At 45.6% G+C, this 26,582-nt stretch overlaps 1 protein-coding gene across 6 annotated transcripts in view; it reads left to right on the top strand.

Annotated features, from left to right (window-relative positions):
• LOC139054438 (WW domain-containing adapter protein with coiled-coil-like) overlaps positions 1-26,582 on the top strand; it is a 436,373-nt gene that overhangs the window by 325,009 nt on the left and 84,782 nt on the right. For 5 of the 6 annotated variants that reach the window (XM_070531403.1, XM_070531406.1, XM_070531400.1 and 2 more), the window contains 2 exons: positions 16,114-16,291; positions 26,282-26,459. In XM_070531403.1, coding sequence (XP_070387504.1) covers positions 16,114-16,291; positions 26,282-26,459 — 356 coding nt within the window. The remainder of the gene's footprint in view (positions 1-16,113; positions 16,292-26,281; positions 26,460-26,582) is intronic. The other variant, XM_070531402.1, reaches the window with a different exon arrangement.

Raw genomic sequence — 26,582 nt, forward strand, 5'->3', positions numbered from 1 at the left:
CAATACACGGGTACATAAAATATATCTTCAAGAACATGTCTAAGGGAATGATAACATGCGTTTTTGAAAACACACTATAACCAACATTTTTTTTTTTTGAACCAGCAATACATGCCTTCTCTTAACAGAAAAATACAGATTTATGTAACGTGGTGAAACAATACATTTTTCCAATTACATAACAATATATAAAAGCACTTTCACATACAAGACAAATACAAAAACAATTCTATACTTAAGTTACAACCAACAAAAGGAAAATGAAAATACAACATACTCTAATCACATGCAGTCGCACGGCTAATGAAATATTCCTTCAGAATTCTACGTGAAACAGTCCTAAGATCTATGTTTTCTTTTTCAAGATTGTTCAGTAATACCGATATGCGGTACGGTAGTCTGTCCTTACCATGATTAGTTCGTGAAAAAGGTACGGCCCAAGTTTCTCGCTCCCGAATGTCGTAGTTGAGTTGATGAGTTGAGGATTCATTAATAACAACAATATAACAGGAGATAAACTTATCAGAATTAGAAATTTGATGCATTTTTATGGACATAGCAAGGCTTTGAACATCCCCACAGAGACTATTTCGCAAGTCTCAAATGCTTCTGCTCTTACACTAATACGTACGTCCATAGCGTAATCGAACTGCGTAGGTGCGGGCACTCAAGAAAACTGTTTGGTGGTGTGCCCATCAAAAAAAGCAACACGTGTAACAAACTTCCGCTAATCTTCATCTTATTGCCAACCAGCTAGGGCAATTAGTTTTCGCGAGTCTTAAAAAAAAAAAAGAGAGACGGAAATGCATGCACGGCGGCATCCTTCCTATGCACACCCCTGTGAGCACTAAACGAGCAAGAAACAAGTGGTCGCCTTTTGAGTGATTAGTAACGAGATAGCCATCACTTTTGCAAGCACAAAAAGCCGAAACCGCCCGCGAAACAAAATCCAAACGGCCGGCTGCACATGCGCGCACCAATGTGCGAGCAGTAGTATATAGATGCGCGGTAGCAAACTAGCGCTAAAACAAATCATGCAACAAAAACCAAGAGAGGGGGGTGCAAAAAAAAAATAAAATAAAATTCCCTGTATCCCCACATAGTGGCAGCACATGACAGAAAAAAAAAGTTAGGAAATTGGTGCGCTTTTTAAATGTACAGACGGCGCCGTAAATATATGGCATCGACTATTTTCGGACTTGTTCGTGGCGCCATATATTTACGTCATTGACCGTCAAAGGATTACTCATGACCCCAAGTCATCAGCTGTCTGTGGAATGGGCTGCCAATTTGATGACCTGCCAGCTGACAACAAAGCCATGGTGAGTGAACTGTAAGGAAGAAGAAGTGCGCCGAGCAGAGCTCCGCAGCTGGATCGCCAGTGCTACTGAAGTGGGGCTCGGGCTAGATGCTGTTCCTGGTGTGACTGGTTAAGCCTACACTGTTGTGTCTTCCTGTCGGCGTCCTTCATGTCGTCCACAGCTGTGTCAGACTTCTTTGCCATGATTGGTGGAGGTTTGCTGGGTCTCCTGTAATCCTGGAATTGCGCAGCCGGACTCTCCCTGCCATCATGACCACCAAAAGCGCCACGAGCTTGCCACCACCTGCTCGCCAGTCCTCTGTATGCCCTGGCATACTCCGGCAGCGGGATGCTCCCATCTTCAGCGGCACTGACGACCACAACGTTGATGACTGGCTCTCATCACACGAACACGTCAGTCTGAACAACAAATGGGAGGACATCACGACATTGACCACCGTCCCTGTTTACCTCACCGGAATTGCCCACTTGTGGTTTCGGAACCACAAAAGCGAAGTCCCAAGCTGGACAGTGTTCAAGACAAAGTTCAGCGAGGTCTTCGGCCGCCCTGCTGCAAAAGCTTCGTGCCGAACAGCATCTGCAGTCGCGCTCTCAGCAGCCTGTTGAGACCTTTACCAGCTACATCGAAGATGTCATCGATCTCTGGAAACGCTTTGGTGCATCCATGACTGACGGCAATAAAATCGAGAATATAATGAAGGGCATCAATGAGGATGTGCTTCAGACGCTCATTTCAAAAAGCCCCTCTACTGTTGCCCAAGTTATTGAACTGTGCCAAAGCTATGATGAGCTCCGCCATCAACGCATCCTCACCCGCTGTCCTGTTCCTCATCAGGAATCGTTGTCCGGCTTGACCTTTCCTTTACAAGATCCCACCCTCCTCTCGCTGATCAAGGCTTTCGTCCGGGAAGAAGTTGCTCGCCAGCTCTCCCTCATCTCCAACCCGCCGGAGTCAAGTTCGTCCCTTAGTCCGACCCTACGACACGTTATAGAAGAACAAGTGTCTGAGGTCCTTCCTCTAGAGTGGGTGCCTCAACTCACCGCCCCATTGACTTACGCCGACGCCGTCACATGACCACGACCGCCGACCTTCCGGGTTCCGCCTCCGATGCCTAACCGTTTTTACCTCCACGCCCCCACGACCTCCCGCCCATCAAGTAATTAATCCCTGGCGCCCAGCAGACAATCGGCCCGTCTGCTATTCGTGCGGTATTCCCAGACATGTTGCATGTCCTCGCCCAGTTTCCAACCGCCGTCCTCCTCCTCCTCCTCGCTTGCTCTCCCCGATGCGTCGACGTCCCTCTACTGCTGACACGGGAAACTAAGTGGCGCAGTTCCCGAGGCAAAAACTGCGTCATCGTCGCAACGCTCAAGCCCTCTTCTTTCGCCGCCCAACGTTATTGATGTCGCTGTTGAAGGTGTCTCTGTGCTTGCCCTCAGTGATACAGGTGCCGCCATATCTGCGATTGCCGAAAAACTATGCCGCTCAATACGAAAAGTCACGACGCCTTTCTTTGGTCCTTTACTCCGCACAGCCACAACACAGCACATCCAGCCAGTGGCTGCGTGCATCGCCAGACTTGAAATTCAAAGAGTGCTCTACGCAGTTGAGTTCATCATTCTTCCCCACTGTTCCCACGATATTATTTTAGGTTGGGACTTTCTCTCCCGTTACCAAGCTGTCATTGATTGCTCCCGTGCAGAGGTCACCTTCTCTTTGCTTGGTAATGCCATATCTGATGACGTTTTGCTTTCCTGCACCAAGTTTTCCCTCACTGACAACATCCAAATACCCCTGCATGCATCTGTTTTGGCACCTGTATCCTGTTTCGTTGCCTCCAACTCTACCGTACTTTTCACACCTTCCACTGCTTTCATTCATCGCTACCTCTCACCACTCCCTACTGCACTGCTTGGCTTTCAAGCTGGTGCGACGTGCATTCCTGTACACAACCACTTCCCATTCCCGATTACGTTGCTTCGCGGTGAATCTCTCGGCACTGTGGAGCCTTACGATATTATTACCACATTGGAACTTCCTATTGGACCGTCAGAGGTCTACACCCTCTACTGTAATCCCGTAACTGCCACATTGCCTGAAGACGTTTTCAGCCACGTCATCAGCAACGCCTTAAACCCCACGCAACACCATGACCTTCTCCGTCTCCTCGACAAATTTCGCCCTGCATTTGACAGCCATACGACTTCTCTGGGCCGCATGACGACTGTATGTCACCGGATTGACACTGGTTCTCACTCACCACTACGGCAGCGACCATACCGCATACCGCTGACAGAACAATGCGTCATTGATGAGCAAGTAGGTGACATGCTAAAGCATGGTGTCATTGAACCATCTGACAGCCCATCGGAATTGCCAGTTGTTTTAGTTAAAAAGAAGGATGGCTCGATCTGCTTCTGCGTGGATTATTGTCACCTAAACAAAATAACCAGAAAGGATGTTTATCTATTGCCGCGGATTGACGATGCCCTAGACTGCTTACAAGGTGCAGAGTTCTTTTCCTCCCTCGATCTACCCTCTGGTTATTGGCAGGTGCCTATGGCTACAGATGATAAGCCTAAAACTGCTTTCATCACACCAGATGGCTTATACGAATTTCGTGTGATGCCATTCGGACTTTGCAACTTGCCCCCGACTTTTGAGCAGATGATGGACGCTCTTCTTCGAGGCCTCAAATGGAACACGTGCTTGGGTTATTTGGATGATGTAGTAGTGTTCGCACCAGATTTTCCTACTCACTTTCATCGCTTGGAGCAGGTTTTATGCTGCATCAGTGACGCTGGCCTCCAACTAAACCTGAAAAAATGTCACTTTGGGGCATGCAAGCTGACGATACTCGGACATGTCGTGTCGAAGGACGGCGTTCTCCCTGATGCCGCTAAGCTCTGTGCTGTTAAAGAATTCCTGAGGCCAACGTCTAAAAGTCTTGTGCAGTTTCATTAGCCTCTGCTCGTACTTCCGCCGCTTCATTCGAAATTTCGCTTTGATTATGGCACCTCTGACACAGCTTCTTCGGGGTGACTCCAATCTTTCCGCGTGGTCCCCGGCTTGCGATGATGCCTTCGCGACGCTACATCGCCTGCTCACAACACCGCCGATACTTCGCCATTTCGATCCAACTGCTCCCACGGAAATCCATACGGATGCTAACGATGTTGGTCTTCGCACCGTGCTCACCCAGCGAAAGCCCGGCTGCCAAGAATATGTTGTTGCTTACGCGAGCCGCACTCTCACGAAAGCTCAAGTGAACTATTCAGTCACAGAGAAAGAATGTCTAGCGATCATCTGGGCTATCACAAAATTTCGTCCGTACCTGTACGGCCGGTCCTTCGATGTCATTACTGATCACCATGCACTTTGCTGGTTGTCATCTCTCATGGATCCTTGCGGCTGCCTAGCCTGGTGGGCACTGGGGCTCCAAGAGTATGATATCCGGATTGTCTACCGCTCAGGCAAGAAACAGGCTGATGCCGATGTTCTTTCGCGCTTGCCTGTCCACGCCAACATTGTCAGTGTCTTCCGTCCTAGACGACCCACTTCTCCCATTCGCTTCTGTCAACATGGCTTTAGAGCAGCGCAAGGACTCCTGGATTTTATCTTTGATAGATTACATCTCTGATTCACCTGCACGCCCACCATCCTGAGCGTTACGCCGACAGGCTTCGCACTTCGCCATCCGCGTCGGAATCGTCTATCACCATAACTACAGTTCTGACGGTCGCAAATGGCTGCTTGTAAATACCCTGGCAGCTCCGCACTGATGTATGTGCCGCTTTACATGCCGACCCTCAGTGCGCACACGCTGGTCTCTTCAAGACCTGCACCAGGCTGCGTCATAGGTTTTATTGGCGCGGTATGTTCACGTTTGTGCAAAAGTACATTCGCTCTTGCACAGAATGTCAACGCCGCAAGCCTGATCGTTGCCGCCCTCCTGGACCAATGCAACCTTTGCCATGCCCTTCGTGGCCCTTTGACTGGGTTGGGATGGACCTATACAGACCTCTGCCACACACAGCTGCTGGCAATCGCTGGGTCATTGTAGCTATAGACCAGCTCACGAGGTATGCAGAAATGGCCGCTCTGCCAGCCACGATGGATCGTGATGTTGCCTCCTGCCTCCTTCAACGCTTTGTTCTACTTCACGGCGCTCCCCGCGAACTCCTGAGCGACCGAGGCCGCGTCTTTCTCGCCGATGTCATTCAAGAACTTCTCGCTGAATGCCGCGTTATTCATCGCTGTACCACCGCATATCACCCTCAAACAAACGGGTTGACAGAGCGCTTTAACCGAACTCTTGGCGACATGCTTTCGATGTATGTCGCCTCTAACCACACCAACTGGGACCTCATCCTTCCTTATGTCACTTGCGCCTACAATACGGCACCCCAGTCAACGACGGGCTTTTCTCCCTTCTTTCTTCTATATGGCCGCGAACCATCATTTCCCATTGACACCATTCTTCCTTACCGTCCCGCCTTATCAGAGGGTACACCGGTTTCCGAAGCCGCCCGGTATGCAGAAGAATGTTGGCAACTAGCTCGCTCCCTTACAACGCAAGAACAAGCGCTACAGAAATTTCGTCATGACGACGGGCGCCCCCACCACCAGTTTTCGCCTGACGCTCTCGTTTGGTTGTGGGTGCCTCTGTCTCCTCCAAGTTTGTATCCCGATACTATGGACCCTACCGGATTCTACAGCAAACTTCTTCGGTGAACTACGTCATCGAACCTCTGACACCTCCTACGGACCTGCGTCACTGAGGCTGCGAAACTGTGCACGTAGATCGGCTCAAGCCGTATCACGAGCCCTTCGTCCTCATGACGCCTTAGGCCTCCTGTGCGGCTCTGTCTCCAGCGAGGGGGGGAGTTGTAAGGAAGAAGAAGTGTGCCGTGCAGAGCTCCGCAGTTGGATCGCCAGTGCTACTGAAGTGGGGCTCGGGCTAGATGCTGTTCCTGGTGTGACTGGTTAAGCCTACGCTGTTGTGTCTTCTTGTCAGCGTCCTTCGTATCGTCCACAGCCGTGTCGGACTTCTTTGCCATAGAACACTGGTGGTTAGCATGCATTGAGATCAAGCTGAGCATTACTCTAGTTGCTCTTTTGTTCTTTCTGCCAGTCTCCGCAGTCCCCGTCAAAAGGTGGCTGCCCCTTGGAAGCACTGCAAATTCTGGTCTATAGTTCCTGATTCAGGCGAAATTGGCAACTATAAAGTCACTAAAAAAGTTAGTGCGATTTAAAGACAATGTTTTACTTGTTAATCTCTACTATGCCAAGTTTCGCTACTGCATCTAAATTGTGTATGTTTGCCACAAAAGGTGTGTGCTCAGGCCACAGTTCTTGAGAATGCATGCTGCCCTCCAGGTTGGCATGCTCGCATGTTGGCAGGTATGCAATGCTTAGCAACTAGAAGCGGTATTTATAGTAACAAACGTGGTGGTCACTTTGTGCACGAAGATGCTGCTTTCGGCATCTGTTTAAATGAAGAACCAACTTGAAAAGCGTTCCTGAGCTGTCTTTAGGTAGGGTAGCGGTGAGAAATGGTCTTGCTTTTCAAGCTGCAGTGTCAACTTGTATGCCCTCCAGTGATTCTGATTGGTTTGAACTAAAGGTGTCTTCTTCCAACAGGTTCGTTACTGAGGTGAATGTTACATGTAGCAATCGCGTCTCGTAAAATGCACACCCCCAACACACACTTGTAGCAGAAGACAAGTAATCATTCCCGAGTATCCTTGAGCCAGAAATGCTCAAGGTGCACACGAAATGCTCAATATGCGCACGAAACGTGCATCAGCAATTCAAATTCATGTCAGGCAATCGGAGTGCTTCCACTGTGCATGTCGCAGCAGTAACTGATTGCAACGCTAGTTCTTCCTCCTTTCTTTTACTTTCTTTGCTTTTAGTTTTGCAAGGCAAAAGATGACACTGTGGCTATCTCAACCTCTTCTCTCTCCTCTTTACGATGGTACCAAGACAGAGGTGTTGCACCAGAAAAAATTACGCAATTCACAGAGTGATTGCAGGGATCTGTCCTCGGCTTGCTTTTATTTTTAATATATACCAATGACTTGCCTAACAATTTATTATGTAACATCTGCATGTTTGCTGACAACTGTGTTATCTACCACGAAATAACTAACACATCTGGCCAAATAGCCCTACAGAATGACCTTAATAAAGTGTTCGACTGCTGTAACCGCTGGCTAATGTCTCTTCCTAACAAATGTAAATTAGTTTCCTTCCATTGCTACGAAAATCCGCTCCAATTTCCCTATAAAATTGCTAACATACCAGTTGAAACAAGTGAATCCTTTAAATACCTTGGTGTAGCACTAACCCCTGAGCTTTCCTGGCGCACGCATGTCGCGAATATAATTTCATTGGCTAACCGATCATGAGGATTTCTAAAATGTCATCTGTGTCACTCACCCTACCATGTAAGACTTTTGGCTTACCGATCGCTAATTCGGCCCAAACTTGACTATGCATCACCCATCTGGAGCCCTCGCCAAGTTTATTTGATCAATGCTATCGAAGTAGTGCAAAATCATGCTGCTCTCTTGATTCATTCATATTCATACGATATCAGCGTGTCATCCCTTAAAAATGAATCTGGTCTGCCCACTCTTTCGTCTTGCCACAGGATCGCCACACTATCACCCGACCACAAGTTTTATCACAGTTCTTTCAGCCGTCCACCTTACATCGCTCCTACCGTGCGCACTTCCCCCCACACGGGCCATCCACTTCAAGTCACCTGACCTCATTCTGGCACCACAACTTTTTCTGCATCACTTTTTTTGCCGCGCAGCTTCAGAATGGAATGGCATTCCCCACGACATTGATTCAATTACCTGTCCATCACGTGTATCCATGTACCTGTCTTGTTAACAACCTGTGGCATTTGTAACATCTCTCTACAACCCACCCCTTATGTAACACCCCCTTGTGGGGTCCTTAAGGAAATAAAGTGAAGTGATAGATTCCCCAAGTTCCAATTTTGTACCCAATTATAGGCGGTAGCACACTAGGAAAATGCAATTTTCTGTCTGATATTTCCCCACGCTAAAAAGGAGCAGCCGAGAATCGTGAAAAAAAGGAAAGAAGAAAATTTGACTAAATTGACCATTTTCAGTGCTGTGTCCCCCCTCAGAGGGTTGGGTAAGACAAAATCAACATCACAAGACACAAGATGAGCATAACAGGCAGTGTACAAAACTTTTTGACAATCAGAATAACTGCTGCTTTTCGTGCCATTGTCTTAATTCCATTTGTTCTACCTTTGAGGAAAACATAAAAAAAAGCAAACAATACCAGACAACATCAGAATAGTATTCAACTTAGTGGGTTCATAGCTAAGATGAGTTGAGCTCTTCAAACTTGTCTTGGCTAATACCAGACAAGGCTGACAAAAAGACAGGAATGTGATAACTTCCAGAGCTTGTCAGAGATTGTCAGAGAACGGCAGAGATTGTTCATTACATCATTCATCCAAAGAGAAGCTGCATGAAGCTGCCACCAGCTAAGAAAGTTGTGCCGTGCATGCTGCCATGCAGGTCACTGCCATGTGCTAGTGGTGTGCAAATTGTCATTTCCTTCTCAAATAAGTTTGAACAAAATAGTCTCAAGTAACAGTGTAAAATGTAGAAAATCAAATCATATACAGATTGTTTTTTTTTTTTCCAGAAAAAATAAACCATTTATTCATCAGTTCAGGGCAAAGGCATGACGGAGGAACTGGAGTGGCTGGAATGAGTATGTAAAAGATAAAATAAAGAACATTAAGATTAAATCAAATATAATTTAATGACGTGAAACTGATGTCAGTTTATGGAGCATAAGATATGGCTTAGAGAAATATTGAGGAAGGACATTGTTCATTAAATATTTTGGCTTGTTCTGTGTCCCTTCGTACATATTGCTGTGTGTGTGCATGCATGTGTGTAATAACAAGCTGCAGTATAAGAAACTGAACAGTCTCGTAAAGACACATGGTTGTCCATTATCTTGTCAGCATAGTGTTAAATGCGTTGCCACACAAATTGTGCCTCCAAGGTCCTTGAGAAACTGTGTCGAAAGGACAACCTGTATAACAGCACATATTCACCAACATCTTGGTGAGGGCTGGTTGGTCCATCTTCAATATAAAGTAAAACACTGCAATTTAGGCACAAGAAAACATGCACTACTAAACAAGTACTAGTGAAAACCATGTTTATTATTTTTCATATACAGTAATATAAAATAAGTAAACATGGTTTTCACCGTGGTGTTGCTTTTTCCATGGTTTTTTTACATTGTGTGTGCATTCATCCAGCAATATTTTATTGCGATAGCAATTATATAGACACTGCAGGTGCATTTCCGCCGTCGCCGTGATGTTCAGTATAAAGTCCAAGTGCGATAACATTGTGCCCACGCATCGTATGTCTTGCATGCGAGTGAAAGCTTGCAAAAGTGAGCCGAGAAGGGTCGTGGCTCGATTTTGAGCGTGTAAGGGAGGAAAGTGGGGAGGGAGTGCATCATCCTCCATCACACGCAAGGCAGGAGGGTAAGGGAGGGGGGGTGTGCCCTTGACTACAGCCCCTCCATGCACACGGGTGGTCGAAAGGTTTCATTTTCACTCAACTCTGTGCCGCCCGCTGTTTTGCATTTCAGTAGTTTGATTATTGCATAGTGCTGCGCAGGCTTTGCTGGCTCGCAGAACTAATACAAACTACAAGTATCAGAGAATCCCACGTCCATGTGATGTCACGGGATGACCAAACGATCCACGCCACTTCACCAAAAGCAGCTGCTGCGGCAAACCCAACACTCTGTCTTGGCTCAGTTTCTCTATGGCTGCACGTTTGCGTTTTGCGCAAGAAACTGTAGCGCTGTCTGTTGGGTGTCATTTTACTCACCAACGGCAGTGAGGGCCAACATTCTTAGAGATACAGTTGAACCCACTTGTAACACTATTCAAGTGCCATGAAAATTCCATTGTTATAACCGACAATTGTTATAATTGGGTTGCATGCAAAAGTCAAAATATGGCAGAGCTGATGTGAGAATACTATATAGGTGTGGAGGCCAGTGTCCCTCCCCACTACCTTCCTTCACCTGGCTAGTGATTGTGTTCACTTGGTTAACTGTTTCCTGGGCCCTTTGATCGTGTGTAACAAGCCACGGCTGTCAGCGTTAAAGAATGGCACTGCCATAACAACTGCAAAGAGGTGTCGTGGGTGGCAAGCGATATGCGAGCACCGCTGAGGCATCGCTTTGGTGGCCCCAAAAGGGGCCTGCCTTTTAAAATTGTAAGAAGGATGCCGCGGCAGCCTGTCGGCTTGAGAAATCCAGAAGAAACACTTAGAAGAGACCACCACGAGCATCTCGCTGCATACTTCTCACTGACTTGCACGAGAAAAGCCTATGTCCGTCAGTCATGCATACTTTACACAAAGTTTGCTGACATCCTTCTCCTAGGCATCTAAGTAGGGCAGCGGAAGGTCCCTCGCAAAAACGAAGCCCCGAAGGGCCTGAATCATCTGTCGGGCCTCCTGTGAGAACAACATTGAGGCAGGCTGCCCCACCGCATCATCGCTGGCGTTGTTGGCATTGCTATCTGATGCAAGCACGTTCGCGACGATTTTCTCATTGGTTAGAAGCACTTTGTTTCCAAATCTATGGCCGTGTACTTTCTTTTCACCAGCAACGTTGTGCATTGCTGATAATAGCTAAGAAGCTGAGAAACCGCATGGCCAGGAACGACTTCGATGCAACCAACAAAGATGAATGCGAGTGATTAAGCTGTTTGCAGAACTGTGCTGAATGAGGAGCCAGCGAGCAACATGCGAGCAATCTGCTTGTGGTGCAGTTGGCGCGGTCTATTCATGTTTCAAAGGGTAGGTCAGCGCAGAGCTATGGGTGCCGCCCATTCGTGTTCGGAGGGGTGGAAGGGCAACGGCAGAGAACCGCGTTGAGATTGCTGGAAAATGAGCATGCGGCGGCTGTTGGAGCAGCGGCCCATCGTGCAGTGGCTCGAATTTCTCTTTTTCTTTTATTCTCTTCAAGGATTTCACATTTCATTACCTTTCAGCTCGGACACCCAGCAGCCAGACTTCATCATTATAACCGATAATGCGGCATCGGGTCTTTGTAGTAAGTGGGTTATTTGACCGTGAAAAACATACTGAAGTCGACGGTGCAGCAGCTTCTCATTGTTATAACCGATATATTGTTAAAACCGGTATTGTTACAAGTCGTTTCAACTGTACTTCGGTTTCACAGCTCCACTCAGGAGATGGTTGCGCGTACTAGTTGTGCTGCATTCATGTCTTTTGTTACTTCTGTATTGATTTCGATGGTGCTCTATTGTCTCTCGTTGTACTGTCATGATGTTGGTGTAGTGTGTCACGTTGGGTGGTTTTGCCCGCTGAAAAGTATTGCACAGAAGCGTTTAGATTCTTTAACATAACATAACAGGAAGAAGTTTCTTGTCTGGTCCTGATTTGCCCACGGCTGCTCCAGCGGCCAGATGCATGCTGATGCAGGTACCCACTATTTTTTTCGCACTGCGACGATGGCAGAGAGTTTCGTATATGGAAACACATGCTGCATCGAAGGGAAGGATGCCTCACAGATAAGTCCGATGTGTGTGAACGTCATGTTGAGGACGATGATCCATATTTTAAGATGTTAGTCTTGAAAATGAAGATATATTGATTCTTCCCGGAAATATGGACGCTGGTTCCCAGTGCTATTCCTTGACCTAATTTTTCCCGGTCTTCATGAACACATCTCAAAGATAATAAATGGGATGCAATAACGAAGTTCACCAAGAGAACAAGCTAGAGTGCCGACAGGCACTTTTGCAGAGGCTTGCACTGATGCACTTCAGGTTCAAATCAATTGTGCTTGGAATATTGTTGTGCTTGCCTTTGAAATAGGTGCTACTGGCTGTGGTCAACAAGCGCATGACTGTGAGTTTGCCTTCTATAGTTGCAAAGTTTGAATTTAGTAGAGCAGCACGCTCTGTGGATCATTTTACATATGAGGCAACTCGTAGATGGCCGTCCTTAGAGTTATGAGAACTGTTGTCCCTGAAGTAGCTAATCTGCAGCATGAAAGGCAACAACAAAATACACAAAATGCTATTTCTAGCGGCTGTACTACCCCCAAAAGCGTAACTGAAATAATCCTTAGAGAAGCAGACAGCTTGAAAAGTAAGCATGGGTGTGCATAACATCAAGCCAAAGTAAAACGACGACATATAAGATCATATGAGCACAACAAACATTCTGGTGCACAGTACTTAACAGAAGTGTGTGAACATTACCTCTGTCTGCAGAGGCAACTTTGTTTGAGCAATACCCGAACACAAACCTCAAGCGACACCAAAAACATGTATGGGCAAGATATGGTGAAGGAAAATGCCTGTAGCTTCAAATGTACATGGTTCTCGACCCCCGTAAGCCTCTTCGCAAAGATATGAGGCTGTTAATTACCATCCTGAGATTTTCATCGTTATTGAACATGTACAGAATTTAAAATTTATCCGTCACATTTGAGCGAATCCTGTTTTTTGCAAGTTATTCTGGAACACCCCAGTAAAGCTAGAGGAACTATGTAGAGACATTATCTGTAAGTGCCTGCATTTGGATGCAATGATTTGTAAACCTTGACATGCCTAATCAAGTTTTATATGGTCATGTGCACACACTTAAAAAAAAATAATCATAACAATAAGGTGATCATTTACAGAGCACAAGCGCACAACCCGCCAGAAAAATGGCAAAATTACTTTGAAAAAAGGGTTGCTCAAGTAAATAAAAGACGTCATGATGTTAGTTGCTAATTTTGTTCGTCAAAAAGAAAATGAAACTGTTGACATGAATATTCAGTTTTGGAATCGGTTCTTGCCTATTCTTGCAGATCACATTGAAGCTACATCTTTTTATGAAAACAGCATTCACTCTTAATACTGCTGCTTCTACATAGGCACTCATCGTGTTTGTTACACATATGTTAAAAATAAGCTGCCGGAAAAAAAATAAACAGTTAGTCGGGCAATGTGGGGCTTCTAATTTTGAAAAGTTGATTGCAAAGCAGAATCATCGTGCACAACTGCTCATTTGCACAGTGCAGCTTCAGCTTCGAGGCACCAGCTACACGTGTCTTTTGAGGTCAGTACAGGTTTTTTTTTTTTTCCACATTATTTTTAGTAGCTAGACTACATTCACATTGACTAGCAAATGGCTCAAGGTAGGGGGGTGAAATGACCCGTCGCAGCAGTCATGTGGTAGACGAAGCACTGTGCATGAAGAGAGGCACGACCGCAAGACACACAGTGAAGTCTCTCTTACGTAGCAGGTTTGTCAGAAAACTGTGTAGCTAAACTACATGTACCAAAGCACAAGCAGTGCGGGCCAGTTGGGGTAAAGATGCATCATAGCAGACGATGCAACTGCAGCGCTGGTAGTTCCATGCCAGCCAGTGGCGTGCATTGGAAGCTGTGAATCTGAAGTGTGTCTGAGAACATTGGTAAGGCCATTGATGGCATATGCAATGTCACCACTATCTTAGACAGGGGCAGGTGACTTGAATTGCGCTAAAGGTGTGCGGAGCCTTCAGACGCAATTTTCTCTTAAACTAAATGTTTTCTTGGCACGAAAGAAAATGCTGCGAGGATTCTGGAAGGGTATTTTAATGGTCCACGTTGACTTAATATTTGCCTTTAGTGTTCCTTAAATGCACAAACTCACCACAAGTCACTTTCATGTCAAAGGAAACGTTAGACCCTGTCATGAATGCTGCTCTGTTTAGGGAAGCTTTTTCAATGCTCTGATGTGTGCGTGCTGCACACATTAAGGTAGAGGACAGCACTTTTCAAATGGCCCCTTTCATTTGAAACACAACAAATACTCACATTAACAACAGCTGAAGCAATTTGAATGAAATTCATTGGTAAGTAGGAATTTCATTTGGGGCCTCAAGTTTTTTTTACAAGAATTGCCTAAAAACCATAAATATGCTTACCGTGCACTGGAAACAAATGTTTTTTATTTTGTGTATCCTACTTCACACAGACAGTTGCCCGAATGAATAAGCTGGGAAACATGCTCTAAATATAAAGGTCAAGCAACAGACTTGCATGCACGTTACGATGAACACTTGTGTAAGCTGCATTTTCATGAGCTAAAGGTACTTGTCAAAAGCAGGGATCAAAGTCTACATAAATTAGTGGAAGCATACTACACAAGAAAGGAAGGCTGCACAATTGACACATATATTCTTGTGTTTCAATTGGAGATTAGTTTCTTATGTTTGTCTTTTTAGGTGTTGCAGCAAGTGCCAACCGTACCAACAAGCTTTCCTGACACATATGCACTAACATGTTTGTTGCGTTTCTCCCTAGACATTCATATTCACTGATGCTTCATTAATGTCTGCGTTGTGAAGTGCTCCAGTTTGACATCGATATGGCGTAATGGGTTCGAACTTTTCTTTTGCCATTCATATTCAATTGTGTGTGGGTGCTCTGTCAAAAATTCAGGACTTCACATATCCTGCATTGTTGTGAGTAAACCAGTCATCAACACTCACACTGTCCTCACCTAGAGCACAGTTATAAAGGTGTAGACTGTAGGCTAGGCCTTCCAGTAGAACACTTGCATTGCAGTGCGAGAACAGCAGTGTCGTTGATGCTTCAGCATGCTTGCAGTAATGAATGTGTTGTCCCTTGCAAGAGGACAGTGTGGTGCATTCAAGATAATCTTTACACCTCTGCAGGAAGGAAAGCATCCACGTGAGAGCTGTCAAACTGGCTCACAAAATTTCAAGTTGCTCTGGGTCACACCTGCAGCCACCCCAAGAAGGTCAAGATTAAAGCAAAGAAAGCATCCATAGCAAATGCCAGAAAAGGCATTCATGTGATTGCCATGTATAATAAACATTGGCCACAAATAAAAGTAACCGGTTCACAAGTACTCTGACAGTCATAGCTGAAATTTCAGAGCAAATACTAAAACGTCATATCTGAGATATTCATCTTGGCATAACATGTTTTCATTGAATAAGTGCTTAGAGATCGTCATAAAGCATTATCTGTATTGGGTGATGGCCTTATTGGTTCGCTGGAGAACTACATGGTGAGCGAGCAAAGTGGGCCCAATGTGTCCCAAGTACACCTGTTAAGTGCCAACTATAACCATGGTGGCACCATGTCACGAATCATACTTGCCCAATTTGACAGCATGGATTATTGAACCAACCTGATTGCAGATGGGGAAATCGTATTAATATGAGGTGCCTGAAACATGCCTTGAAGTGGCTAGTATGGCAATTTAGAAATATTTTCAGAGCTCGGGAAGCTTTCATGCATCTTGTGGCCTGCTGTGTTGGCAAGCATGACCTTGTTGAGTGTCATCTGCAAGACTTCAAATATAGTGTGGCACCGTGCATACTGTTGCAGGAGGTGCACACAGGTCAGACTGACATTTGCCTTGGAATTCTTTTATGAAGGAATACTGTTTGCTAACAGGGTAATGAAGTGATCGGTTAAGGCAATATAGATGCATTTCTTGCCACTTCCTGCTGATGTGTATGGAGCAGGAAGCCTATACCATTAGAATGGGATGCTCGTTGGTTGCACTGAGCAAGATTTGTGCTGGTTCATCTAACTTGTTTGGGAACATCAAAATTTTAAATGTTCTTGTTAAATATACTAAGTGGATACAGTAAAGAAAGGCTCAAATGTTTTTAACATAAGGACTGATGATGGGTGATGTGCACACAGCGGCTCAGGTGGAATCAACCAAGGAGGCTGCCAGTTCATCACCTTACCAGGGTTTGCACCCTGGCCGCAGCCTACCACCCCTGCAGCAGCAACTGGGGCCAGCTGACAAGCTCCTGGTGGATGCAGACCGACGTGGTGCTTCACCTGGCTCTGACTACAGTGCTCACTCTGCCAGGTCGCTGCTATTTACACAGTCCTGTCAGTGTTTGTCCTCTTGTTAGCAGCAGTTAGCCACAGCCAGCACAGCTGGGGTTAAATGTGGTTCAGGCAGGTTAGGGCAAGGGCATAGGTGTACCATCGATTAAGGCAGTCTACAGAATGCATAGGAAGTTTGACCAGTACTAGCTCAACACTGCTGTGACAGAGCTCTCCTGGGAAAGCCAGAACACGAGATACTTGTGATTGCACTTTATGTCTGCATAACTCACACAAAACAATCTTATTAAAGACAGAGTGCAGGTTACATGCAAATATTTATTGCAGTGCGATTTCAAAGCTGTGCACACCACTGTTGACAGGCCATAGTTGAGCATGTTACAATTTGAACCATAAAACTAGAAGAAAATTTTCCAATTATATTTGAAGCATGGTTTCAGACAATGTTTATGTGAAATTCCTTCCCAAGTTTATCATTCCCCCCCCCCCCTCTCCCGCCCAACACACACACACACATTGAAGCAGTGACCTAGAGGTAGAGCATCTGCCTCGTATGTGGGAGGTACTGGGTTCGAATCCTGATACCACTGGGAACCCATCAGTTTTCCTAATAAGTAGAGATGACCGCCGATCTGGTGCTCAGCTACTTGTGGGTTTTTTGCATCTCCAAAAGGGGCCCTATAGACTCCGTGTGGCCTCTGGGTATCACTTGCCCAACCACGGATGGCTTTCTATTATAGCATCCGCCGCGGTGACGGGAGGTAGACGAGAGCTGCCGCTGGGTACCTACTGGTAAAATAGGTACAAACGCGTTCCTGGCCAGGTGCTTGACCTAAATGGGACCTTAACACTTGGGAAGGACAACCACCTGATGAGAAATTGCCAGAATAAAACCGGCAGCAATCCTTTGCAAATCTCCTTTCCAGATGAGTCCCCCTACAAACAGCAGAGCACCATCTCTGCCATTAGAAAAACCAGTGGAGGAAAGAAAACATAGGAGAAGCCCCAGCTAGCCTGGATAAGTTCAAGAAAGTGTGGTGGAAGTCACAAGGTCTTTTTCACAAAGGAGCACTAGGGCTGGTCTGCCAAACATCAACACTGCCATAGCAACTGCACTCCGAAAGCTCTCGATGCTGCTCTCTGCCTCTGAAAAGTGAGATTTTTCGGCCTGTGTCTATCTCGCAGCACATTCTGTTCCGCAAGACAAGCTGACTTTGGAGTGTGGTGTGTAAACTTGAAAGTTGTGTTTTGGGTCTGTGGGTGTGAGTGTCAGCCAGCAACAGAGACGCTCAAGCAATCGCAGTGCAGATCTTTGTCATCTTCTTCAGCGTGCCATGAAAAACACAGGAGTGCATCTGCTTCACTAAAACTCTTACAGAAGTTTCGTAGGCTTTGTTCTGACATGCATCAGCAGCACACACTTCCAGCGGCTCGTAGCACGCAAGTTCAGAGCTCAGACCTATCTACAGACTTCTCCGGTGAGCTAATTGGAGGTGCAAAGGCAGATGGCACACCAACATGGCTGCACTTTCGTCTTGAAAAATGTGACGTCAGGGCCTCTCCTACTTTGTTTCCTTCTTCCATGGAAAAACCGGTGGGTTCCTGGTGGCGCTGGGGATCCAATCCAGGCAACTCCCACATATGAGGCAGAGCTCAACCATTTTGTAATTGCATGGGGGATTTCTTTGTTGCATGTTAGCGCTGCTTCTCTAAAGACCTTATTTTTTTAAATATAATTTTCCTGTAAGTGCCGCTAGATACCACATAGAAAGCTAGTAGGAGAGTTAATTAATATGACTAGGAGTTTGAGACAACAGACAACACATCTTTGTTCTATTTACTAATTATTGGGATTTACTTGGTGTACATTTTGACTTTGAGGGCAGCTGCTGAGAAATGGTTAAAAATGGTTTTCCTGCCTTCAGAAGTTGAAAAGTTCGCACTTAATGTGGTGATTTGAGAAGGCAAGTAGTTAGCCTTGAAAGGACCACATGCTTTCATCAAACCCCTGCTGTAATGGGCTCGGCAGCTTCTTGGCACTCGGGGTTATAGTTCAGCTACGAAGGCAAGTTTGGTGAAACAGCTCCCTACAGAAAGAAATTCCTAGTCCAGAAGTCCAGTGTTCTGGAAGTATGAATTTTATCGTGTCACTGAAGGAGTAAAAACACACATTTGTTTGCTCAAATAGTTTGCTAATGGCATTCCTGTTTTATGGTAATTAATTTAGTTGTGCTTTTCCACAATTACCGTATTTACTTGTTTCTCGCATTCTTCCTTATCTAATGCGCCACCAATTTTTCACTGGTCCAAATTAACAAAATAAAGTGCACCTGAATGGAAACGTATGTAATTTACAAAAGAAAAATATAGCATGCCCCCCACATTTGCAATCGGAAAGAATGAGACATACAAAATTTGACTTCACAGAAGGGAAATGTATTCACAATTCTTCTTTCTTTCCTTCTTTATTGATACTGTCAGCCCTTTCTTTAGGGCCACTACAGGAATGGAGAAAAAATAATAAAACAAGCAATGTCAACACATCTGATTCAGGCGCCCTAGGGTGTACAATACATCTGAGTACAACGTACAAAAAACAAATTACATTGCATATACATTGTAATAGAGCAAGCAGAAGAAACCAATCAATGTACCTTGAGGTATGTATAATAAGAACAACATATACAGATAATAACAAAATAATAAAATCAGATGATTCAGAAAGTAAGATAATTAACGCACCATGCTCTCGGAATAAATAATTGCATGCAAATTACTCAGAAAACTATTTAAAGAGGTAGACTGAACTACGAAATCGGGAAGCATGTTCCACTCTTTTATCATTCTGGGAAAGAAGCTATATTTAAATGTGTCATTATGGGTTACCGGAAGGGGAATATACATGCTGTGGCAATGTCTAGAAGATTCATTAGTAGAAATTGCAAAATAGTTCGTCCTATTCATTTTTATTTCATTATGAATAATAAGGAACAGGAACTTCAGCCTGTAATACTTAGTCCTTAATTCTAATTTGGGAAGATTTGCAAGCTGACATAGTTTTGAAGGGGAGTGAAGTCGACCATATTTGTTGATGATGAATGAATAGAGAAGCTAACCTCTGAATCCTTTCCAGTTTCTTACAGTTTTTCTCTTTGTAAGGATCCCAGACAACTTTCGCATATTCAGTGCTTGGTCTGACCAGTGTTCTATAGGCCAAGCCTTTAACTTCAGAGGTTGCTGTGTGTAAATTTCGTCTTAGGCTCCAAAGCGCATTATTCGCCTTCTTACTTACTTCCTCTACATGCCTATTCCAGCTTAAGTCACTTCTAAATAATAACTCCAAATATTTGTGCTCCTCTACCTTTTTAAGCTTGTTGCCATGTATACTATAAGGAAATTGCAGGATCTTCTTTTTTCTTGTAATAGACATGCTTACTGATCTAGTTGGATTTATAACCATTTGCCAGTCAGAACACCATTTCATAATGTTATCAAGGTTGCATTGCAATTTAATTTGGTCACTGGAAGATTCTATATTATTATAAACAACACAGTCGTCAGCGAATAGTCTTATTGGAACAGAAATGTGGTGTGTCAGGTCATTAATGAAAATAAGAAATAGAAATGTATTCACAATTCCAATCATCATCACAGTCAGAGAGCTCCTTGTCACTGTCGACTGTTTACACCATGTTGTCCTCTGTGCCATGCATTTCTTGAATGGTTTCACAACCACCGCATATGGAATGGTGGTCCGAACCTCGACTAGTCACTTAGCTAGTTCGTCTAGTGATGCGCACTTCAGCTTGGCATGAAAGTGTGACTGCCATTTATTGGCCACTTGCTATACAGTGTGTGATCTTTCATGGATTTATTAACGCACACATCCATTGAAACCACAGCAACCTTCATGAAAGCATATTCTGTTGCAATCTTGTGTAGGGATGGGTTTGCACAAGGTTCACTCTACGAGCGATGGTCAGGAAAGGGCATGACGCTCCTCCACTCTGCAATGCACAAATGTGCAGAGAAGTCTCTGGAGTCAGATTGCCAACAAACAAGGGTTTATTAACCCAAGATACAGCACTGTGCGACAGTCACAACACTTAAGGGCAAATGTTCACCACAAGACCGATCAAGTATGCGTGGTTGCTGCGCCAGGGCTAACTGGGTAGCAGTCCACCAAGCATGAGAACAAGAAGTTACGGAAGTAAAGGTCCCATGTAACCAACTCGTTGCAGGCCTGTGAGCATCTGCCGTGGCGATGTAGCACTCAGCGGAAGAGAGCTCAGCCACTACTCTGGAGGCTAATCAGGCCGCATCCCGGTGATTCACTTGGTTCCTTGACATTGGGAGGGAGAAGTGTGGTTTGTGCGGGAAATTAGCTCTGGCGCGCTAGCCGTATCTGCCATGTTGAAATCGCAGCAGTGGTTCCCGGAGATCGAGCTAAGCGCAATGTGTGAGCTGAGTATGAGGCGCGGCAAGGCACCTCAGTCCCCACACATGTCAGGGTGGGGTCCTGACCAGGTGGGGACTGAGGTGGCGACCAGGTGGTGGAAAACCGGTCACCTGGCCAGTTTTCCGCCAGCACAGCCGCTTTTATTTCATGCGGTGCCAACTGCTTGCGTGACCTCCCCACCGACACGTCATTTGCTGGTCCTTCATTCCTTTCTAAATTGTGTCTTCATTGCAAACCCCCTTTCGAGCATTCATGGTATACATACTAGACAACTGAATTGTCTAGCATGTCCATTCTTAGCTACTTAACCTCTTCACTGGCATGTTGTAATACCGAACTGTTTATCTTTTCGGTTTGTTTTGTTTCCTTCTAAGCTTTATTTCTCCTGTAAGTCTGAGCGCATCCTGTTGTTCTCTCTGATATGTCGGCAATGACCCACTGTGGATGCTTATCGCGAAACAGGCGCAAAATCTTCCAGCTTCTGCGCCCACACAACCCAGGACTAGATAGATGAGATTTCCAAATTTTATATGTGTTCTAATAAATTCAATCATGCAAAGTCTGTACTAGGTGTGTTGCTACTTTATATTGTTCTCATTTTGTTTGTATTTATCTTTGCCATATGTTTCATAACAATACCGCCCCCCCTCCCCCCTTCATTTTATGGTGCCGGTTTTTTCACCTCGGCAGAGGTGGAAACTCAATGTGATTGGGATGGCATTTCCTCTGATGGGTATGACAGTAGGCTGTTGTGAACGCCACAAATGAGGTTTAGGTTACATATCAAATTGTAACGCACAGACAGTTTTCAGATGCATTTTGTTGGGGAAAGAAGGACACATTAATTCGGGTAAATATGGTAGTAATGACAAGTGCATTAACAATGGGAGGCAGCTAGAAAAAATAAAGCTTATGCTAATCATGCTGTGCATCAAGCAAGTGCCACAACCACTGTACATTAGACGTGTTGCAGAGGGGGCCATGACAGATGAGAAACCTGGTGAAAGAAGGCCATGGAGGCCTTTTTTGGTTTAATTGAACCAACATCAATGCCCGTGACGATGCTGTAAGATTGTCCACAGTCTCCTGTACACGGGTGTGCCTTCTAATGCCTTGTCCAGCCATCTACAACTCACAGTCGCACACAGTGTGCTGCAGCTGCTTGATGACCTTTTGCCATATTGACGGAGCCACCTTTGTCTGAGGTGTGGTCTCAAAGCGTGCGTGCCAGCTTCCATTAATGGTCAAGTGCCATTGTGTCTAATACCTTGCACTTAAGTTTCCATTCATGAAAATGCATCGAAAGGATACGTAGAAGTCTTCCACCTTTCTATTTCCTTCAATGAGGTCCGTAGTACGCACATCATCTCTTAGTACTTAAGATCAGCTCCTGATGTAGGGAAGCGCTTCCTTCTCCGACGGTTCTTCAAGCGTCTGTGCCCTTTCCTTCTAACAGTCATGGTAAGAGGACCTCTCGCGCTCTTTGAGCTTTCCTCACTCGTTTTCGGTTTCTGCCTTGCCTATCCAGATGCATGCCAGCCCTTTGAGAACTGAAGTGCCTCTTCTGCTGGTGCATTTCACAAGGTCACTGCATCCAGCAAATGCAAGGATGGAGCAGAATGAATCCTGCTGGTTTTGTGCATTGCTGCCATTGTCTCCTCAAAGGACATGTCTTTCAGATTTGCTGAAAGGTTTGCACTGCCACATGCAAGTTTCTTAGGAAGGTCCTCCTCTATCATTGCCACTTTGCTTCCTAGAGTTGCATTTTGTGCTGTTGTTGAAGCAGTCCTTTTTATTTGTTAGGAATGTCAGTGCTAGCAGCACTTGGCTATCGACTGGTACTGGATGCTCCCTCGACCAGATCTTTTGATACAGCAGCAGATCTAAATGACATGGCCAAACTACAAGTGCCCTTTCCTGTGGCCCAGTCTGTCATTGATGCTATACTCTGTGTCGGTAGTTCCCTGCAGCAGAACCAAGGTTTTGCAACTAGTGAGTGCAGATTCTTACACAACGAGATGTAGTGCTACAGTTCGGAACCTGTTGGACGACTAAATGGCCTTGACAAATAGTCTTGTTGACAGGCATTTACTTGGAAGCTTCTCTGCAGGTCGCAGGGCGATTAATTGCGTGATTTTGCTTCGTTCTTTAATAAAATATTTATTGAGGCTCTAAGGTACTGAAAATAGAATTCTCCACTTGTTGAATGAAAACATGCAGAGAACAAAAAAATTAATGCAATGCTGCCGGCATTAATTTGAATTTAAAGATTACAAACAATTAATTGATTTGATAGTGGTTAAATTCATACGTGTAGTTGGCACAGCCACAACACCATGGAGGAATCCCTCCTGGGTAGTGCTTCGCCCTTCGCAAAAATGGCATCCATAGACTTGCTTATGTGGTATCGTTCCGAGTTGCTCTTTTAAGTAAAAGAAACAAATACGTTGACGTTGAAGATGCTTGGAACAGTGTGGTAAATGTGCACAAATTCATGGACGTAACAAGAAGGATCAAGAGATGGCGCCACCATTCCGTGTAACACGCTGGCCAGGTGCTCCCTCTGAGCCCTCCGCTTCCGTCATCTCTGCAACCTTCCTCCTCTTCTGTATCTCGAAATATCTTGAAGACGCAGGTGTTTTTGGTATCAAAGCAAGTATGGAACAAATTTTCTACTGCTGCTATCACAACACTGCACAGTTGCAGTCTTAGTAGATACAGTGAAATCTCGTTGATACGATTCGGCTAAATACGTTTTTCGGCATAATACGTTTTTTTTTTTCGTTCCCGGCCGATGCCCTATAGAGGTAAATGCATTTTTGTACGGCTAATACGATCGTATTTCCACGTCGGTTTGGATAATACGATCCCGGAAACGTCTTCTGTATGATGATAACATCAGAGCCAGTCCTTTGAAGCGGGTGGGCAGAGCTACTGAAATTAACATCGAGCGAAACGACAGGCACGGCGGACTAAAGACGCGGCGACGCGCGCTTTGTATGCTCGAGGCTTGGCCTGGCTCGGCTCGGCTAGAGTCCGGCCGTGCTTCTGCACAGCGCCTGCAGCAGTGTGGTGGCCTCTGGGAGCAATTTTCGCAAGCTCGAACACCAAACGCACCGCATCGTCGGCGCGGTTGAGGCGCTATTGGCGTTTTTCCGCGATGTGATGCGGAGCGCTGATTGGCCGGAGCAGCGCGTTCAAATCCCGCGGGGTAAAGCGCGCCTACCATTGGCTGCTGCGCCGGCGGCGGCGGCTGCTCAAATCCCGCGGGCTAAAGCGCGCCTGCCATTGGCTGCTGCGCGGGCGGCGGCGGCTCCTCCCTGTGATGGCGCGCTCGCGTCCCTTGCTCGCCTGCTTTCGAGCTGTTCATCGCCTAGCGCTATCTTTTAGATTATTTGCTCAGCTTTCTTTTTTTTTCGCTAGTTCATCGCTGCACGCGATGCCGGCAAAGCCCAAGACAGTGCAGATGTTCGGTGCACGGGAGCGCGATATGCGTCTTGTACGAGCATCGAACTTCCTATCTTCCGCAGCGAGTGCCGACTGCGTAGACGCTTTTCAGCGGCGAAACTGTGCTTTCGGCTGTCGCCAGTCGAAAATCCGACACACTGAGTGTGCCTGGAGCCGCAAGAGCTAATTAGAAGCTCCGCAGGAGCTTTCTAATAAAAAAAAAACACGTGTTCAACTTTAAGGCCTGTTTTCTCGGAATGTGTTTTTTCGCTAGTAGTGGTGCTAGGTAAGGCGATATCTCAAGAACCGCTTTTCAGATTTGTATGCCGTTTTTTTTATTCTGTTCCTGAGTGACTTTGCCAGGGGGTAACAGGCTTCTTTTTTTGAAAGTTGGTGGAGTTAATTTATAATAAGCAATTAATTTTTGATGAATGTGGTCATTACTGGCTACATCAAATTCAAAGTTGTCTTAAAATTTTTTGGAGGGGAAATTAAAGAAAAGGGCTCTTTAGCCCCCTGGGATATCTATCAAGGAATCATCACAGTGAATTTCAGCTTCCTACGATGTCCTGGCATTTCTCCAGGCTTTTCCTCAGGCATATACATGAATCACCTAGTTAAACCTCAATAACTCTGGCACTAATAAACATATCTTCATGAAACTTTGCAGTTCCTCATAGTTCGGTGGTGTGAACATATCCTGAAAGTTTCATCTGGATATCTTAAAAAATAAGAAAGTTCGGTCTCCAGGGTAGCCTCCCCCCTTAATAAAAGCAAGTTCTGTGCCAAGTATGTATTATTCGCGATCTTTTGGAGTCCGTTTTGGATAATACGATTTTTGGATAATAAGTTTTTATTTTCGGTGCCCGTGAGAATCGTATCAACGAGATTCCACTGTACTGTCACTGCTTGCGCTGTAGCACTCACCGCTAGCAGAGAGGGCATGGCAACATTAAGATGTGTTTGTTCCCTTGGTTGGTCAAAAATGCCTGTAGCTTCAACAGTGCTGCACAAAACTACTGAAAACCACGTAGAGCATGTGGGCATTGTAATAAGATGCCCATCTAGAGCATCTTGTTACAGTGTTGTTTTTCTGCCCATTTTCACACACAGCTGCTGAGATGGGAGTTTCTTCATTGCACTTTGATGACAAAATCGGCACAGAAGTTCTGTATCATTTCATTTGCTTCAACTGGGTGCTTGTGTGGTCTTGCCACGAGCCAAAAAATAAAGTGAGGGTATTGGCTATGGATTCACCTTCTACTCAAATGCCTCTTGAAGTCTTTCTCTAATTGGAAGTCATCGTCAAATATATGGTATTGCACCTGCCCGTCTTCAAAACTGCTCTTTAATGTGAGAGTACTTTGCTACTACACAGCAGCTCTGATGAAGCCATTGCTGCAAGGCACAGGCCACAATGATGTAGATTGCTTCGAGGCAAGCAAGTATGCACATCTCCATTAGTCTACCAATGGCTGTTCCATAGCAGGCAGTGATCTCATCAAGCATGCCATGTGCTCCATCATCAGCTGTTCAGGATGGCAAGCACCTCCCATGTTTCACAGGTTTCACAGCACCAGCAGTAGTGTGCGAGACCATAGCTGATGCGAAATCCGGTTGGTGAAGGCCAGAGATGATGATACCCATGAGCAGTACCACCATCCTCTTCTTATTTGCAACAGTGAGTGCATTAAATGCATGTGTTGTGCCATTGGAGGATGCCATGATGCCTTCATTGAGAACTGTGGCAGAAAATGAACTGCCCATTTGCAGAGGCATATGTTTTTGAGTGGGCAGGAAGTTTTTCTGCCCTTGGATGCCATAGTTGCCTTTTCTATTAGTGGTTCTGATATGCCCCCTTTCAGGTTGCATGCCACAACATTTGAATGTGACTTGTCTATATGACATGTCGTTCTCCAAGTGCCATAATTTGGAGTGTAGGTTGGGTGGAGGAATATAATACATCAAATGTGACACCCATTGCCGAGGGTGCTTTCTTGGTTGCCCCATTCAACAGCTGAATGTTGGAACAGGTAAAATACACTGGACAAATGTATGGGATTTCTCATTTGATGGCCATGTGACACGTTCCGATGGTGTGTGCAGGAGAGACAGCCCAACCTCCAGCGTGAGCAGTCTGCACAGCCTCAGCGGCACAGGCTCGCTTGTATCTGCCGTGCTCAAGCCCTCGGCCCCCAGCCTGACCCCATCACTGGCCAACTACTACAACGAGTCACTCATTGAGCATGTCACAGGCTGGCAGGCTGACCATGCGGAGCGACAGGTGCGCCTTGTTGTCTTGAACCTGTAGGGCGAGCTTGCGTGTTGGCAGCACACTGCTTCCCTGGCAGTGTGCTTTGCAGAGAGCAACTGCAGAGACAAGCCAGGTCATCATTGCCAAATCGGC

This window comes from Dermacentor albipictus, chromosome 1, assembly GCF_038994185.2.
Source record: "Dermacentor albipictus isolate Rhodes 1998 colony chromosome 1, USDA_Dalb.pri_finalv2, whole genome shotgun sequence".
Classification (NCBI taxonomy): domain Eukaryota; kingdom Metazoa; phylum Arthropoda; class Arachnida; order Ixodida; family Ixodidae; genus Dermacentor; species Dermacentor albipictus.